At 47.3% G+C, this 16,749-nt stretch overlaps 1 protein-coding gene across 2 annotated transcripts in view; it reads right to left on the reverse strand.

The window, feature by feature from the left end:
• Window positions 1–15,615, reverse strand: part of Aldh5a1 (aldehyde dehydrogenase 5 family member A1) — a 37,531-nt gene extending 21,916 nt beyond the window's left edge. Inside the window, exons 1-5 of one of the 2 annotated variants that reach the window (XM_060372883.1) lie at window positions 15,401–15,615; window positions 13,752–14,303; window positions 3,282–3,365; window positions 1,826–1,996; window positions 858–974 (exon numbers count right to left, since the gene is read on the reverse strand). In XM_060372883.1, the coding sequence (XP_060228866.1) occupies window positions 858–974; window positions 1,826–1,996; window positions 3,282–3,365; window positions 13,752–14,075 (696 nt within the window). In that variant the 5' untranslated portion in view covers window positions 14,076–14,303; window positions 15,401–15,615. Of the gene's footprint in view, window positions 1–857; window positions 975–1,825; window positions 1,997–3,281; window positions 3,366–13,751; window positions 14,421–15,400 lie in introns of those variants that run through there. The other variant, XM_021641396.2, reaches the window with a different exon arrangement.
• Window positions 15,616–16,749: the final 1,134 nt, after the last annotated feature.

Genomic DNA, 16,749 nt, shown 5'->3' on the forward strand with positions numbered 1-16,749 from the left:
TCCACGTGAGTGCTGTATTACACTGTCTACCTCTCATCACATACACATACACAATAATAATAAAACAAACATTTAAAAAATGCACGATGAAGCAAGTCATGGGAGCATCCGGGTATGAGGGTTCCAGGAGAAAAAGTTTGTTGAATACCTGAGTTGAGGGTGAGGTTGAAGGGATATGAGGGTGGCAGGGGTGGGAGTGGCTCAAGTCGGTGGGTGCTGGGGTTTGGTAGGTGTATGGAGCCTTGAAGGCTAGTGCAGCAAATCCGCATTTTACTCCGAGTGACACGCGAAGCCATCCAAGAGTTTCAGGCAGAAAAGTAAAAAGATTTGACTGAATACAGATTGAACCAGGATCAGGTGTGGTGAATAAGAAAGCTTGGGGCTGGGGTTCAAAGCACTGGCTGCCTTTCCTGAGGACCTAAATTGGGTTCTTAGCACCCACGTCAGATGGCTCAGGACCACCTGTAACTCTGGCTCCAGGGAGGCCAACGCCTTCTTCTGGCCTCTGCAGGCACTGCACAAACATGGCATATACTCACATAGAACACAGACACGCACGTAACAAAAATGATTACTTTTTAAAAACCTCCTAAATGTGAGAGAAACACCCATATTTTTAATGCAATGAAGAATAATGGATCAATATCACTTTTAGGGTATCATATGTGACCAGCATTTTTTTTTCCCTGCTGAAGAGTGCAGCATGTGACATAGAATAGCTGCTAGTGGACTCAGACAGATGCTCTCACACAACAGGAGACACAGGCAGAGAAGGAAATTCCAAAAATGCTTCTTCCTGTCCTTGGGAAGCATTCACTTGGCCACATGCTTGGTTCTGCACAAACAGAGAAACTCACCTGAGCCAGGGCCAGGGCGGAGTAGGGCGTGTCTTCAGCTGGTTTCACCACCACAGTGCAGCCGGCTGCCAGGGCGGCCCCCACTTTCCGGGTGATCATGGCGCTAGGAAAATTCCACTGGAAGAGTAGGGGAAGGATGTTGAGTGTGTCGGCCGCCTCAGGATCCAAGACAAGGCAGGGCAGAGAGCCAGTCACCATTCCATTGCCCAACTGACTGGCAAACCTGTTTGCTGCTATGCAGGTGAGCTCTCATAACACCTGACCCTGGTCAGCTTGAGGGACTCAGGAGGCCAGAGTTCACAGAGGCGGGCTATAGTCTGGGAGTCTGATGCAGTACAAAACTATCTAGACCAATGTATTCTGTGGGGGCCATAGGATGTATAGTTCTGTCACAACTCTGCATCCGGCAGTTGCCTCAGAGAAACTGGTTCACAAATGGACCCCAAGTGTACTAATAAAACTTTATTTATAAACACAAAGACTGAGCTAGATTTGGCCTGTGACTCTTTAAGTAAAATATTGCTGACGTGACTTTAAAAATGGCTGATGATTTACTTCCTTTCACACAATATTTATAGGGGATAAGGAACTGATATCAACAAATCTATAATAGAATAGAAGTAAACAAATATATTTATTTAATAATGGTACAAATAAAAAAAAAGTAAATGTCTATTAAAATTGACAAAATTTCAAAGGTCTTTCCAGAGGCGCTAAGCAAACCCAGGATGGTCAGTAAAGCCAGTGTAAGGTCATACTGTTTTTGAACGCATCAGGAAACATGACTTGTTTCCCACTGCACCTGACACTGGGAATGTGGAAACAAACCTCTACATCCAGAAAAGGAATCAGGAAATCAGGTGGCAACACTAGCGAGATGGGCACACCTGTCCACCAGGAAGAAGAAACTGCTTCCTGCTGCCCTACCCAGGCTCCCACCCTGGCACTGTGCCAAGCTTGTTACCTACCGGGGTGATGATTGCAGCCACCCCGATGGGTTGCTTGAGGACCAGCCCTCGCTTATCTTTGGCAGAGGTATAGATGATGTCTCCGTAAACACGGCGAGCTTCCTCGGAGAACCATTCTAGGAAAAGGGCTGAATACAGAACTTCTCCCTGGGCCTCTTTAAGTGGCTTTCCCTAAATCAAACCAGAAAAGGTCATGTGCGTTGTCCTCTAGTAATCATCCATCCACCCATCATCATCATCATCATCTTCATCATCATGATCATAAAAAACACAACTCTGTGTTTCTAAGCTATTCAAAGAGGTAAAAACAACAGGGGAGGGGACAGGGAGGAAAAGCTATGCATTGCAAAGCTCAGAGGTTGCTGAGAAAGGACTAACTCTGGTGTGAGTCTTAGGGACTGGAATGACCGGATAAATGTTCACAGCTCAAGGGTGGACACAGAGCACTGCGTAATCTAAGGCTTCCCGAATTGAGTCACTGTGTGAAATCCCTTACTCTGAATGAACAAATGGTGCAGTTTACAAACTCAAAAATAACAAGAAAATAAAAACAGGCTACCAGAAGAAAATAACTGGGCCACAGCAGCTGAAGTTAACTGCACTGAAGTTAAGGTTCCAACACTGGGGGGCATAAGCCTCCATGGCTAGCTGAGGAGATCAAAGCAGTTGATGGCTGCTGGGGGACCGGGAGTAATTTTTATATGAAGTGGGGAGCACTGTAGGTTGCCCAGGCCCCAGTGCCTGGCTGCATACCCACTGACTAGCAGTAGCCGGACTAAAGGTAGTTAAAAGTGAAATACAGGACATGGAGTTGGGAGGAGACATGTTGAGGGTGTCCAAGGGAGTTGGGATGGGGGAAGAAGGAGACTAATAAATAAATATATAGTGAATAAATATATATTGTATACATGTAGGAAATTCAACAAATAATTGGGCAATATCATATTAAAAAAAAAAACAAAAAAAAACCCAAAAAACTAGCTCAGCAGTTAAGGGCACTGGCTTCCAGAGGCCCTGGGTTTGATTCCCAGGACACATGTGGTGGCTAACAACCATCTATAACTCCAGGACAGCCAAGGCTACACAGAGAAACCCTGTCTTAAAAAAACAAAACAACAACAACAAAAAATACACAATCCCCCCAAAACCAAAACCAAACCAAACCAAAAAACAAACAAAAAACCCCAACCAACCAAACAAGAAGAGTCTCTGCTGAGCCATCTCTTCAGCCCCTCAAATAATTTTGCAAATTAGCAACAAATATCCTAGGGTACATAAATTTTGTTTTAGCAAATGTGTTCTCTGAGCACCATGATGACTCAATCCCTCGTCATCAAAAGATCACATGTTCTTAAGCTGCAGTCAGCAGTCAGGGGAAGCCAGGCGCTCTACCACGCTCTGGTCTAACTACTCCAGGACTCTTCCTCACAGCAGCAAGTCAAGATCTTGAACTCACGCTCTCTGCTGTTATGATCTTGGCAAGGTCGTCCTTATTTTGCATCATTAAGTCGTACCATTTACGAAGTAATAAACTTCTCTCCTGGAAGGGAAATGAGGCAGGGAAGCAATGAGCTGGGAAATGCAAAAAAGATGGCTCAACAACCTTTACCCTCCCCCCACTTCTCCAAAGCACCAGCTACGTGTGCAGCCTCACACTTTGTGGAATAGTTTACCTCAAGTGCCGGCATTACCAGGCTGCGGGATGCCCCAGTAGCTGAAAAACATCTTTGGGTTTGTCTATGGTGGATTTTTTCAGAAGAGATTAGCATCTGGCAGGGAAAGGTAGTGAGGGAAGGGGACAAATTGGAGCAGGGTATAATGACACACATGTATGAAGAAGTCATCATGAAACCAAGGAGGAAGCCGAGGCAGGAGGATTGCCTGGCTTGAGAATGTTTGAGAAGTTTGAGGCAAACCTGTATCAATTCAATGGTGGATATATACCTGAGGATGATCTTGAACTTCTGGTCATCCTGCCTCCACCTCCTGAGTGCCAGAATTTTTTATGTGTGCGGCACCACAGTTTATGGGGAACTGGGGATCGAACCCAGGGATTCATGCACACTTGGCAAGCTCTCTACCACATAAGCCACATCCCAAGTCCAGGAAGACTATCAGACCTCCTCTCATCTGCCTGAACAACCATCCAATACAATAAGCAAACCCAGCATCTCATTCCAGCACCGTAATGCATTCAGTATTCTAAATTTTTACTTGTACAATCTAATTCCCCTTGTGGACAGAGAGCCTGTGTGTACACATGACGCTGTTGACTCTAGAGAGTGTCCCTTTCCTATTCTGGACAGGCCGACAAGCTTCATCACCCGGAGGATTTTGCTAAGGATAAGCCTTCAGGAGAAGATAGGTATCAACCCTGCCTTGAAAGTACCTTACTACTGTTCTGCACATCTCAAAAAGCACCAAGTGTTCTTTCATCCAGATGAGAGAGAGCACATTAAAATCCAGGAGGCCTGGCTCTAAGAACTGAATATAAATGTGTCTATGGGCTGGAGATGTGGCTTAGTTGGTAAAGTGCTTGCCCGGCACACATGAAGCCCTGGGTTCCATCCCCAATTCAGCATAAATGTGGTCATGGTGGAGCATGACTAATCCAGGCACTGGGAGTGTAGGCAGGAGAATCAGAAGTTCAAGGGCACCACTGACTACATACCAATTTGATTCTAGCCTGGGTTACATAGGACCCTGTCTCAGGGCAAAAGTGACAGGGGCCTGTTATGTGCTGTGAATGGGTTACCATGCTTAGTGTGAGAAAGAATGAGAGCACATAAAATAGCAGGACTCTAGAAATAAAAAGTAAGATTTGGGGTTGGAGTAATAGTTCAACAGTTAAAGCCAAACACTGTTCTTGAAAGAGACCAAAATTACATTCCCAGTTACTATGCCAGGTAGCTTACAACTGCCTGTAATTCTACTGAGGCCTCTAGCCTCTGGGGGCACTGGCACTCACAAAAGCACATGTATGCACATACACATACACAGACCCGATACACATAATTGAAAAAAAGATACTTTTAAGTAAGATTCTGCCTTTGGGTAGAAAAATGCAAAACCCAGGTTGAATTTCCATAAGCCAGGGAAAGTCATGAATAGTCCTCATACTCAAAGCCCTTAGCATGCAGAGGATGTGCTGGACTGTGTCCACCTCAAGTAGGTAACCCCAGGATCTCAGAACGCTACCTTATCTGGAGACAGGGTCCAAAGCCAGATTGTCTACATTATGAGTGCCAGGCCAGCCAGGAATAGGTGTGTGTGTGTGTGTATGTGTGTATGTGTATGTATGTTGTGTTTGACATATGTTGTGTGACAAACACAAACACTGTCACAGACAGCAAAACACATCCAGAAAAGGCCACCCAAGGAATACAAGGAAACAGTCATCTAGAAACCATGTAGAAAGGTCTGCAATGAGTCCTGCCCTCATAGTCTTCAGAAGAAGCTGCTCCTGGAACACTTCGATTTTTAGACATCTGGACTTTAGCTCTAAGAGAGGGCAGTTCTATGTGTTAAGCTACCCCTTGACAGCATCTTGTCACAGCAGCTGTGGAGGGAGGACAGAGATTACCCTCTGTCTATGATGAAAGTGCTCCTAATACAAGTAGCCTTCAGAGCAGCCTAGCTCAGCAACACGGTAGAAAGTCAGGACCTGACCGATTCCTCTCATCGCACAGCAGGCCGGGAGCTGCAGCTTGCTATTGTGGCCCAGCATCAAGAGGGTGACGGGTGACCCCACTGCACCTAGCCAGCCCAAGAACAGATCAAAAGCCTCAATTCCATGAGTACCTTCCACTGATTATGTACCGGTCTCAAATCGTCATAAAATGGTACAATCTGAACTTGACAAGTAAGGTGAAGATGGCCCAACTAGTGCTTTGTGAACATGAAAAACTCAGATAGGGCCTCAGAAACCCTATCGTGGTGGTGACGTGGCTTTCACCCCAGCTCCTCAGCTAGACCCACCCAGTCTCTTCATCCACAGCATGACTCATGCTCACCTCCCAGGATTTTCAAAAGACCAAACACATCACCTGGGAAGCACAGGAAATAGCACTTAGCCTTCAAAGCTATCCACAGTCTTACTCCCTGAGGTTGTGACTTGTACCTTAGATGGCAAAAGGGACTTTGCTAATGTGATCATGGGTCAAGAAGTGGAGGTGGGAATCGCCAGGTGGGCCCAATACAAACATTAGAGTGACTGTAATAGGATAGAGTCAGAAGACCAGATGCAACCAGAAAAGCAAATGTCAGAGGTACGAAAGGTCTCGGGCCTAGGCACATGGGAAGCTTCTAGGACCTAGAAAAGCCAGGGGAACAAACTATGCCCTAGAACTTGTAGGGAGAACAAAACCTTGCCAACCCAAGCTGGGCCATGGTGGCATACTCCTTTAATCCTAGCAATCGGGAGGCAGAGGCAGGCTGATCTCTCTGAGTTCAAGGCCAATCTGGTCTACATAGTGAGTTCTAGTTCAGCCAGGACTACACAGAGAAACCCTGTCTCAAAAAACCAAACCAAACAAAAACATGAAAATAAAGTTGCACTTATAGGTGATAATATCAAACCCCTTTTTAACTAGGTAGTAAATATATAAACTTTATATAGCATTCTTTCTCTTTCCAGATTATCAAATGTGGTAGTTTACCTGACAGTTTTTTTTTTTTTTTTTGATGCCTGGGAATTTTTGGGCAAACACAAACATTACCAGTGTACATGGGACACAAAAGTAAATAACAATCTTAGGCTACTGCCTGGACCCAGTTCTGGTTCTGTTCTCTGCTTCCTGGTCTAGTGGCCACATGTGGAGAGCCGCCAAGCGGTCTAGCCACCACGCTTTCCCACCATAATCACCCAGACCCCCCTGGACGGTGAGCCAGATTCAGTTCTTCCTCCCTTAAGCTGCTTCTGTCTGGCTGACACACATCCTCTAGTTTACCAGGTGGGAAAAGGTCATGAACACATGAAAGGAAAGATGTGAGGCATATGGACCAGTTCGGCTGCATCAGAGAAAGGAGAAAACGGAAGGCTGGGTTACTGACAAGCCGAGGCAGGTGTTACACAGCAGCTAGACCTTAAAGAGCATGTAGATTGAGGCGGTGGGAGGTGAATGGGCCTTAGGGAAGGAAAGTGAGTTTACACTCGGCGAGTCAGCCACTGCAGACTCGGGGAAGAGGAGGGTGACTCTCGTTCCTGACTTGGTGCCCACTATTTCCTTCAGGCAATACTTCCGCCAAACTTCGCCCTCAGTGCCGTTCCAGCACCCAGGAACGCCTTCCTCAAGAAGGAGGTTCCACTAAAAAGTCCCAGGCTCTTGAAATCTCGGAGCCGAAACACCTTCATGCGTTAGGATGGAGGCCATGGGTGGATGACAGGAGGATGTTGCCAGTTTCAGAGGGGCCCCAACACCAGAGAGCCAGTTGCCAAAAACAGGACTAGAAAAGTTCCCTCCAAAGTGGCAGCCCTTGATCTTGGAGAGCCACTGTGAGTCCGTAAAATGTTGCAAAAGTATCAAAGGATCAGGCCTGCCCCACTGGCAGGCAGCACCTGCACATGTGACTTTAATATTTGCCTCTCTAGCCCAGGCTCACTTTCAAACTCCAGCCGATCTATCCGGCCCCCTACCTGAGTGTCTGTAGGACAGTCCATCACCTCAGAGGCACGGGTCCTGACTAAGCTCTGACATCTTACCCAACACTGCTCCACTTTCGTCTTTCCCCAGCAGTGAGTGACGACTTTGCCTGCTCAGACCAAAAATGGTGAGGCCATCATTGTTATGGTTTGAGTGTGTCCCTAACTCCCCAACCCCAGGTTCCTGTGCTGGAGGCCTAGTTTTCGGTGTGATGCTGAGAAAAGGCAGCACCTACTCAGTGGACTTTAGAAGGGATTAAAGTAGTATGCATGTAACTATGGGTTAGACAGAAGGTTAATATTTGGTTATTACCATTATTAAAGGGAATGTATGTGCCACACAGCATGTATGGAGGACAGGGGACAACTCTGAGGAATTGGTTCTCTCCCACTTTTCTGTGAGTTCTGACGGATTGATCTCCAGTCACCAGGTGTGTACAGCAACTGCCTTTACCTACTGAGCTATCTTGATGGTGCCATCCATCATCAGGGGCTCTGCCAGAGGCCAAATCTATGAGGACCTGTGGATATTGGACTTTGTGTATGTGCATGAATCAATAACTGGTTCAACTTGTTGTTCTCACTTCTTTTATCAATTATAACTATAAATTTAAACAGTAAAATCTTAAAAATAGTTTTATTCATTCTTTGAGAATTTTATATGGTATATTTTGATTGTATTGTCCCAGATCCACCCTGCTTTCCCCTACCCACTCAACTTTGTGTCCTCTTTTTCTTTTCTCTCGTGTGCTTCCCATATATTCTTGGATAGGTGGCTTTCCACTGGACTGTGGCTGACTTACCAGGGATAACACTCTTGAAGAAAACTGACTCCATCCTATTACACAACTAAAATAGCTCCTTGCCCAGGGATGGGTGTGAAAGCCCCATCTCCCTCTCTGCTAAGCTCTGGTCTAGCTTGAGCTTGCACAGGGCTTGTGCGTGCACTCATAATTGCTATATGTTCGTCTACACAGCTGTCCTGCTATATTTGATGAACAGCGTTTCCTTGTACTCCCCCTCCAGCTATGGGTTTTCAGTCCTTCTGCTTCCTCTTTTGGAATGATCCCTGAGCTTTGGGAGAAGGGGGATGCCCTACAGGAATGCAGTGTAGGTGTCCCAGTTAGGGCTGAGCATTCCTCAGTCTCTTACTCTTGGCATCACAGCTAGTTGCTGGTCTCTCTATGCTAATCACCATCTACTGAAAGGAGAAGCTTCTCTGATTAGTGCAGAGAGGTGCATTCATCTGTGGATATGACAGCAATTCATCAAGGATCAGTTTACTACTGTGTCCATTTAATAGACTAGTAGAAGTAGGTTCTCCCGTGGGTTCCTGGCCTGCCAGGTACGGCGTTCATCTTGTGGAATGCGACTTAAATCCAATCAGAAAGTGCCTGATTATTCCCAGGATGTTCATGCCACTATCTGTACCAGTGGGCATGTGTTGCCAGGCCAGTTGTCGCTGTAGGGTTCACAGCCAGGTAAGATTGATTACCTTTCTCCTCTGGTAATGGGCTGTCTCAGGGTTTCTACTGCTCTGCTAAGACAACATGACCAAAAGCAACTTGCAGAGGAAAGGGTTTATTTCATCTTACAGTCCACCATCAAAGGAAGTCAGAGCATGAGCTGGAGGTGGAAACCCAGACATTGGAACTGATGCATAGGCTGTGGAGGAGAGCTTCTAAGCTTGCTCCTGTGGTTTGCTCAGCCTACTCTCTTATGCACCCTAGGAGTTCCTGTCCAGGGGCATCACCTACAATTGCCTGGGTCCTTCCACATCAATCATGAATAAAGAAAAAAAGAAAAAAGAAGACCTATAGGGCAATCTTACAGAGGAAATTCTTGATTAACATTCCTTCTTCCCAGATGGCCCACCTTGTATCAAGTTTGACATAAAACCAACCAGCACAACTGATCTTTGTCAGCCTCACACACGAACACAACACATTAACCATAACCTTTCCTTCCTTGATGTTCTCTGGGTATCATGTTAACATAAATCTCACAGAGAAAAACATTCCTATTTTTAAAAGTTCCACAGTCTTGACAAATTCAACACTTCAGAAGTTCAGTTTCCTTAAAACATTTAAAAAGTCTCTCTAAAACATTGAAACATAGCCAAGGTCTCTCTAAATACCCAAAATCTTTGTAAAATTCCAAAATATCTGTAAATTTTCAAAGTCTCTTAACTGTAAGCTCCTAGAAAACAAAAAAAATAAGTTAAATACTTTCTTATTCCAAGAGGGGAGAGCCAGACTCAGTCACGATCATATCAGAGCAAAACCGAAGTTCAGCATCCTAAAGCCCAGTCTTGGACCTCTGGAGCTCACAGCCTTGGGTTTGGCAGCGGCCAGTCTCCAGCTCTGCCACCCACAGCCTCTACCGCTTATCTCACAGGCTCAGGCCTGCTCCATGCCATAGCTGCTGCTGTCCGTGGTGCCCGTGCCATGGTCACACTGGTAGCTCCAAAATGCTGCAACCTCCTGCTGCAAAGGGGCTGCACTTTCACCAATGGCCTCTGCTGTGCTCTTTTCAGGCACCTGCCCCGCCACATGGTGTCAAGCCTCGACTGCCTTCAATGACTCCGCCACGCCTTCAAAACCATACCTCCTGGCTAAGTCTTAGGCACTACCAACGTTGGCTTCCAGCACGAGATACAGCCTCAAGCAACCCTAGACCACAGTTTCTGTATGCTGACCCTGAAAAAGCACCCCCAGGAGATTTCATCTCAGTGTTGCTGGTCTCTCTTTAACCACCACTAATTTCTCAGCTCCTGTTGACCAGCACTGATCGTCCCAGCAAAGCAAAAGTTTTGCTTCAGAGCTCTTAATTCAAAATACCACCTAAATGGCGTTGAGAGAGTCTTTAAGGGACTTTTAAACTTCCTTCTGAGAGTTTACAAGCCAGGCCTCCTCGCATGCATTGCTCTCAACATTGGCCTCCAAACTTCTACAGGGCAGCCCACTGAGCTCTGAGTACTCTGATTTTCCTGTCTAAAGTTCAAATGATACCGCAGTCTTCCCGAAGATACAATACCTGTATCTGGTACCAATTTCTGTCTTAGGGTTTCTACTGCTAGCCAAAACACCATGACCGAAAGCCACTTGAGGGAGGAAGGGTTTATTTCATCCTACACTTCCGCATTACAGTCAGTCATCAAAGGAAGTTAGAGCAAGAGTCGGAGGCAGGAATCTGGAGGCAGGAACTGATGCACAGGCCATGGATGAGTGCTGCTGACTAGCTTGCTTGTCATGGCTTGCTCAGCCTACTCTCTTACACTCCCAAGGACCACCTGCTCAGAGGTGGCAGCCACAATGAGCTAGGCCATCTCATACCAATCAAGAAAATCTCCTACAGGCTTCCCTACAGGCCAATCACTTTATTAAGATTCCTTCTTTTCAGATGACCCTACTTGTGTCAAGCTGGAAAAAAAAAAAAAAAGTCCAGTCAGCACACATGCACAGCGCTGTCCAGCACTATGACAGCGATAGCCAGTAGAGGCAAAACTTTTAGATCTGTACCAGCTTGATACCTCTATGTCCTATGACTCAAATATTTGGTGTCTTCGGCAATAGGGTCTCACCACAAGGTTCTGGGAGGTAACCAATAGCACTGTCAATAGCCTTTAATAATATTAAAGACCTCTTTTCTAAAAGTCATATGGAAACCTATCTTCTGCCATAGAAGATAGATAGATAGATAGATAGATAGATAGATAGATAGATTTAAAATGAAGTCACTCTCTAGCAGGATGGCAATGCCCTTACTAGGCACCACGGGCTAACAAATAAAAAGCCTTATGTCTTTTGGAGTTGTCAGCCACTGAGGTCCCATAGACCTCCAAACAGTACAGGCTATTATTGATCTTGGGTTTCTGCCAGCTAAGTCCACAGAAAAACAAAATTATTTTCCTTATAAAGTTAGCCTGCCTCTATTAACAAAAGCATAGAAACAAAAAAACAAGCACAGGCCAATAACTCTTCTTAACAGGCCTGTTCTTCCACCACCGCCCTCTAAAAGTCTCTCATCTCACAGTACTCCTGTCATTGCCCTCAGTCAAAGTAAAGCTGGAAGTCCTTGGAAGGTCCACAGGTTCCAAATGAAGCAGCCTCTTCTCCCTCAAGCTCCACGACAGTTCCCTGCACCTCTTCTTAGTTCTTGGTCTACTACGGGCCATAAGGGTCTCCTTGTTGTTCCGGAAGATGAGTAGCCATGGTCCTGAGTTGCTCAGGATCTCCCCTTACCTCTCCTAGTCCATATACCTGATATCCTCAGGAAGGCTGACCCTGATGTTATAGGAGGAAATGTGTCCCCTCCTAGAGAGAGGTGTTGAAGCCTTGACCCATCTCATTAGTGCCTCAGAATGAGACTGTGCTTGGAGACAGCCATCTTTAGAGAGGTGATTAAGCTCAGCTAGGCGTTTAGTCAACAGCTGGCCCCAGAAAAAGGACCACACAAACCCACGTGGAGACAAAGAACAGTGTCTACAAGTTTGGGAGAGAGGCCTCAGAAGAAAACAGGCCTGCTACCATCTTGACCTGTCTTAGGGGTTCTATGGCATGACAAAACACCATGAGCAAAAAGCAAGTAGTGGGGGAAAGAGTTCATTTGCTTATACTTCCACAACACTTCAGAGAAAGCCAGGACAGAAACTCAAACAGGGCAGGAACCTGGAGGCAGGAGCTGATGCAGAGGCCATGGAGGAATGCTGTTTACTGGCTTGCTCCCATGGCTTGCTCAGCCTGCTTTCTTACAGAACCCAGGACCACTAGACCAGGGATGAACCCACCCACAATGGGCTGGACTCCCCCCACTCCCACTGATCACTAATTAAGAAAATACTTTGAATACTTTTAATCCCAGTATTTGGGAGGTAGAGGCAGGAGGATCTCTGTTAGTTCAAGGCCAACCTGGTCTACAAAGCAAGTTCCAGGATGGCTAGGGTTACATAGTGAGACAGTGAGACAAAGAAACAAAACAAAAATAGGAGAGAAAAAAAAAAAAAAGAAAGAAAAGAAAATGTCTTCTAGGCTTGCCTATAATCCAATCTTATGGAAGCATTTTTTCAACTGAGGCTCCCTCCTCTCTACGACTAGCTTGTGTCAAGTTCACATAGAACTAGCCAGCACAGTCTCTGCCTTCTGGCCTCCAGAACTGCAGGAAGACACAATTCTGTCAATTAAGCCACCCAAATGGCCCTTTGCTGTGCCGTCCGTCCTCACAGACCTATAAACATGACCACACTGTATTCTGCACTTTGACCTTCCCTCTGACCTCTGACCTCTGGGCCTGCAGCTGCCTTTTGCCCCTCACATTATTCATCACCTCCAGAACACGTCTTTGCTGAGGTAGGTGCTTAATGCTTGCAGTTTGGATCCCCAAAACACGCACCTCACCTGAGTTCTAGAAGGAGCTGGATCTTTCAGGGTTTTTTTGTTGTTGTTGTTTTGTTTTGTTTTTTTTTTCGATTTTTAAAATTTTATGTATATGAGCATTTGCCTGTATGGATGTGTACCTTCTGCGTACCCGCGATCCCCTGGAACTGGAGTTACAAACTGTTGAGCGTTGCCAGGAGAGGGCTAAGAACTGACCCCAGAGACTGCAAGAGCAGCAAGTGCACGTTAAAGGCTGACCCGTTCTCCAGCCTCCCGCAAGCACCTCTAGAATTATGTGACATGTAGCAGGTGCTCAGTAACTACACGCTGGGTAGGAGGATGCTAAGATTCTGATGCTCACACCACCATCTTCAGAGAGGCTGTGGAGGATGAGGAAGCTACGGTTCCACAGGGCTGGCTGCAGGGGTAATATCATAAGTAAAGGAAGAATTTTTTCCAGAATAGTTTTCTGTCCGTATCACTGTCTAGCCACCACTGTTAGTACGTAGCAGCCCTTACCCACTCAGACCAAAAATCAGAGGATGTGCCTGAACTTTTCTGTCCCCCTAAACAAAGCTCACATGTCCCTCCTCAGTGTCCTTGACACGACTCCCACACACAGCCCCCACATACTGCCTACGCACACACATTTACTTTGCCCCTACGTACAGCTTCCACTCAGGCTGGCTGGCTGACATTACTTAAGGTTTGAAAAAAAGGCAGGAAATCTGACATCATGCAGGGCTCCGACCCACGCTCCAAACTTATTTGTCTCTTTTTTTGTTGTTGCTCTGGCTTTCGGTACTGTGTACCCCGAGGAACTGAGATGGAGGTGTCACGGGTTAGTTTCACTTTGGGGATCTCTGCCTCGCGTTAGGCCGAGGGGAACCTACACCCGACGCGCTCTCACCTTGACCGAGACCCCTTTCCAGCTGCTGAAGGCGTCGTAGGCGGCGCGCACGGCAGCTCGGGCCTCGGGCACCCCGCAATCGGCCACGGTGCCCAGCGTGGCGCCGCTGGCCGGGTCGTGCACCGGGAAGGTGGAGGGGGCTGGGAGCCAACGGCCGCCCACGAAGCTGTCCCCGCGAAGTAGGTCGGCGGGGAGGCCAGCGGGGCCACGGGCGTAGCTGCGCCGCTGGGCTCCCGCGGGAACCGGACGGAGGCTGCGGCGGCCCGGAGGCGGCAGCGCCGGACGCGCGGCCCAGAAGCTCCGCAGCAGAAAGCAGGTCGCCATGGCCCGGCGGTGGCGGCGACAGCGACGAGGGACAGGCAAGTGAGCGTGCAGGAGCGCAGGGGTCGTGGGGAAGCGGGAGCGCGGCGGCGGGGACGCGCGGGGCACCGGGAACGGCCTTGGGAGGGTGGCGGAGACGGGGAGAGCGCCCTCTTGCCGCGCTCCTGGAGCTGCACCCAGGTCCCGAACCGGCCTGTGCTTCCCGCGTGCCCTTCTCCAGGGCCTGCAAAGCTAAAGAATCCCAGCAAGATAGACTTGTGCAGACAAGTTGCTCCTGCTTTTGGATTCCCACCTGTCATTAGGTCTAAACTGACAGGAGCGCCTTCCGTTCCCTTGTACCCCAGCCTCGGCAATCTGCGCTCCGCCTAGAGATGGCACCAAGGCCAAAATTGCGGTTCCATAAACTGCAGCTCCTAAGCACTGGGACTGGGGACCACTGTTCAAAGAGGGGCCAAGTGCAGCTCAGTAATCTGTTCCTTGCGTGCTGTTCTGCATATCCCCTTCATGAATTCGGAGCACAGCTCTCCTGAGTGCTGGGATTTGGGGCAACCATTCAACCAGAGTTGGAGTGGGGCCCGGGGATTCCTCTTGCATACTTTTCTGCGCCCTCATCAGGGTGCTCCCAAGACACTGCAGGGCCTTTGCTTCATGACCTAGCAGCTGTAGGCCAAGCAACTGGCAGGGATGGAGTCTGGCCAACCAGTAACAGGAAATGATCAAGATAGAATCAATAAACTGATTTAATCCCTTTAAACTGATTTAAACACCTTTCATCCCAGCGATGACAGAGAAAAGGAGGCTCTTTGAGTTCAAGGCCAACCAGGGCTACCTAGGGAGACCCTGTTTTTTTGTTTTTGTTTTTTTATAAAAAATCAACAGGGGTGTGAGGATTGACTATAGCAAGATCACCTTAATCAGCATCTTTATCCTGTTACACCTGGACCCCAACACAGAATTCGTTCTCTCTCCCTCTCTCAACTTAAAACAAACAAACAAACAGAAAACAAAACAAACAAACAAAAAACAAGTTCTCATTCTGTAGCCTAGGCTGGCCTTGAACTCAGCAAACCCTCTGTGTCAGTCTCCCAAGTGCTGGGGTTATAGGCATGTGTCACCACCCCTGACTTGAGAAACTATTTAAAGCCTTGCCTGCTCTCCTTCCCAGCCCGACTTGCCCACCGGCCACCCCAGGACCAATACCTAGGAGCCATATCACCTTCTCTGTTTATTTCTTTAAAAGCGAGACAGAAAACAAACAAAAAGGTATAATCTTACTATATTAATCTTCCCCATCAATGCAGTATTAAAAAAAATCCTCGTTTATTTACCTGCTTGACCAAGGAAGGAGCTCACCAAGGCAACTGTCCCTACAGTCTGAGGAGTCCATTATGTGGTGCACCCTCCTTCCCACACCGATGCTCCCCCATTTGGAGTACAGACAATTTCGCCCAGCCTCTCATCTTATTTTCCTGATGTCTCCCAGATCTTGGGTGGATATGCTCACTAGAACCCATAGGAGAAGCGCGCCGGGAGGCAGGGGGCTTTCCTTTTCTCCCTATGTTCCCGGGCACCGTTAGTTTCCAGTTCCTGGCTTGCAGAACTCACTTATTTGTGTGGAGGAGGGGAGGGTTGCCAGAACTGGTCTTTCCTCCTACCCTGTGGAGGCCGGAGATTGGACTTAGGCCAGCAGGCTTGGCAGCAAGTACCTTTTCCCAGCGAGCTATTAAACCCAAGTCCCTGGCTCTGTCCACCCTCTTTCCCAGCTATTGTCTTGGTCCTGTAATGACAGTGACATATTAGATGGCCAGAGAAATCGGCTGCTTTAGTCCGGACACAAAACTTATATCTAAAGCTGGGCCTGGTGGCTCGTGCCTTCATTCCCAGCATGGAGAGGTAGAGGCAAAGAGATCCAGCATTCAGGGTAAGGGCTGGGGAGGTGACTGAGTGGCTAAAGGTGCTTGTCTCACAAGCCGAATGATCCTGGCTCAGTCTCCAGAACCCACGTAAAAAGGTGGACGCAGTGGCACATGGCTGCAGTCCCACCGATCCTATGGCAAGATGGAAGGTGAGGAAGCCCCGCTTAACCTGGATCACTCAGAGAAGCAGAAACAGCAAGAGAGACCCTACCTCAACAAGGTGTTGGTGTGTGTGTCTGTGTCAGCACTCCTGAAACTTGTCCCCTCACCTCCATAAGTATGCCTGCATTCACACACACACACACACACACACACACACACACTTAAAAAAAGCAAGGCATAACTCAGCCCAGGGAATGGAGGGTCTGAGGAGAGCCTAAACTACATGAGGCTTCATAAAAAATATTATATCTCATTTATCTGCATATAAAGACTTGCCTTCATTTCAATGACTTCATCCAGTTTTGCCTTATATCCATATCTAAATTTTTAGAAATAATCTTCTGCTGACTACCTGAATGCAAAGTCTTTTTCTTGATTGAAAATAAAGCAAGAAATGAGCTTAGGTTGTATATCAGTGTTAGAACACTTGCCTAGGGTGAAGGAAGCCCTGGATTTGATCCCCTGTACCACAAAACCCCAAGCAAAACAAAAATCAACAAGGAAAATAATAGAAGTCCATGGTGAATCTTTTGGGTGGGGACGTTTTCTTCTGCATGATAGTTGTGCACATATAATGTACTTACTGTATACTAATTTCC

The sequence above is a fragment of the Meriones unguiculatus genome, chromosome 19, assembly GCF_030254825.1.
Source record: "Meriones unguiculatus strain TT.TT164.6M chromosome 19, Bangor_MerUng_6.1, whole genome shotgun sequence".
Classification (NCBI taxonomy): domain Eukaryota; kingdom Metazoa; phylum Chordata; class Mammalia; order Rodentia; family Muridae; genus Meriones; species Meriones unguiculatus.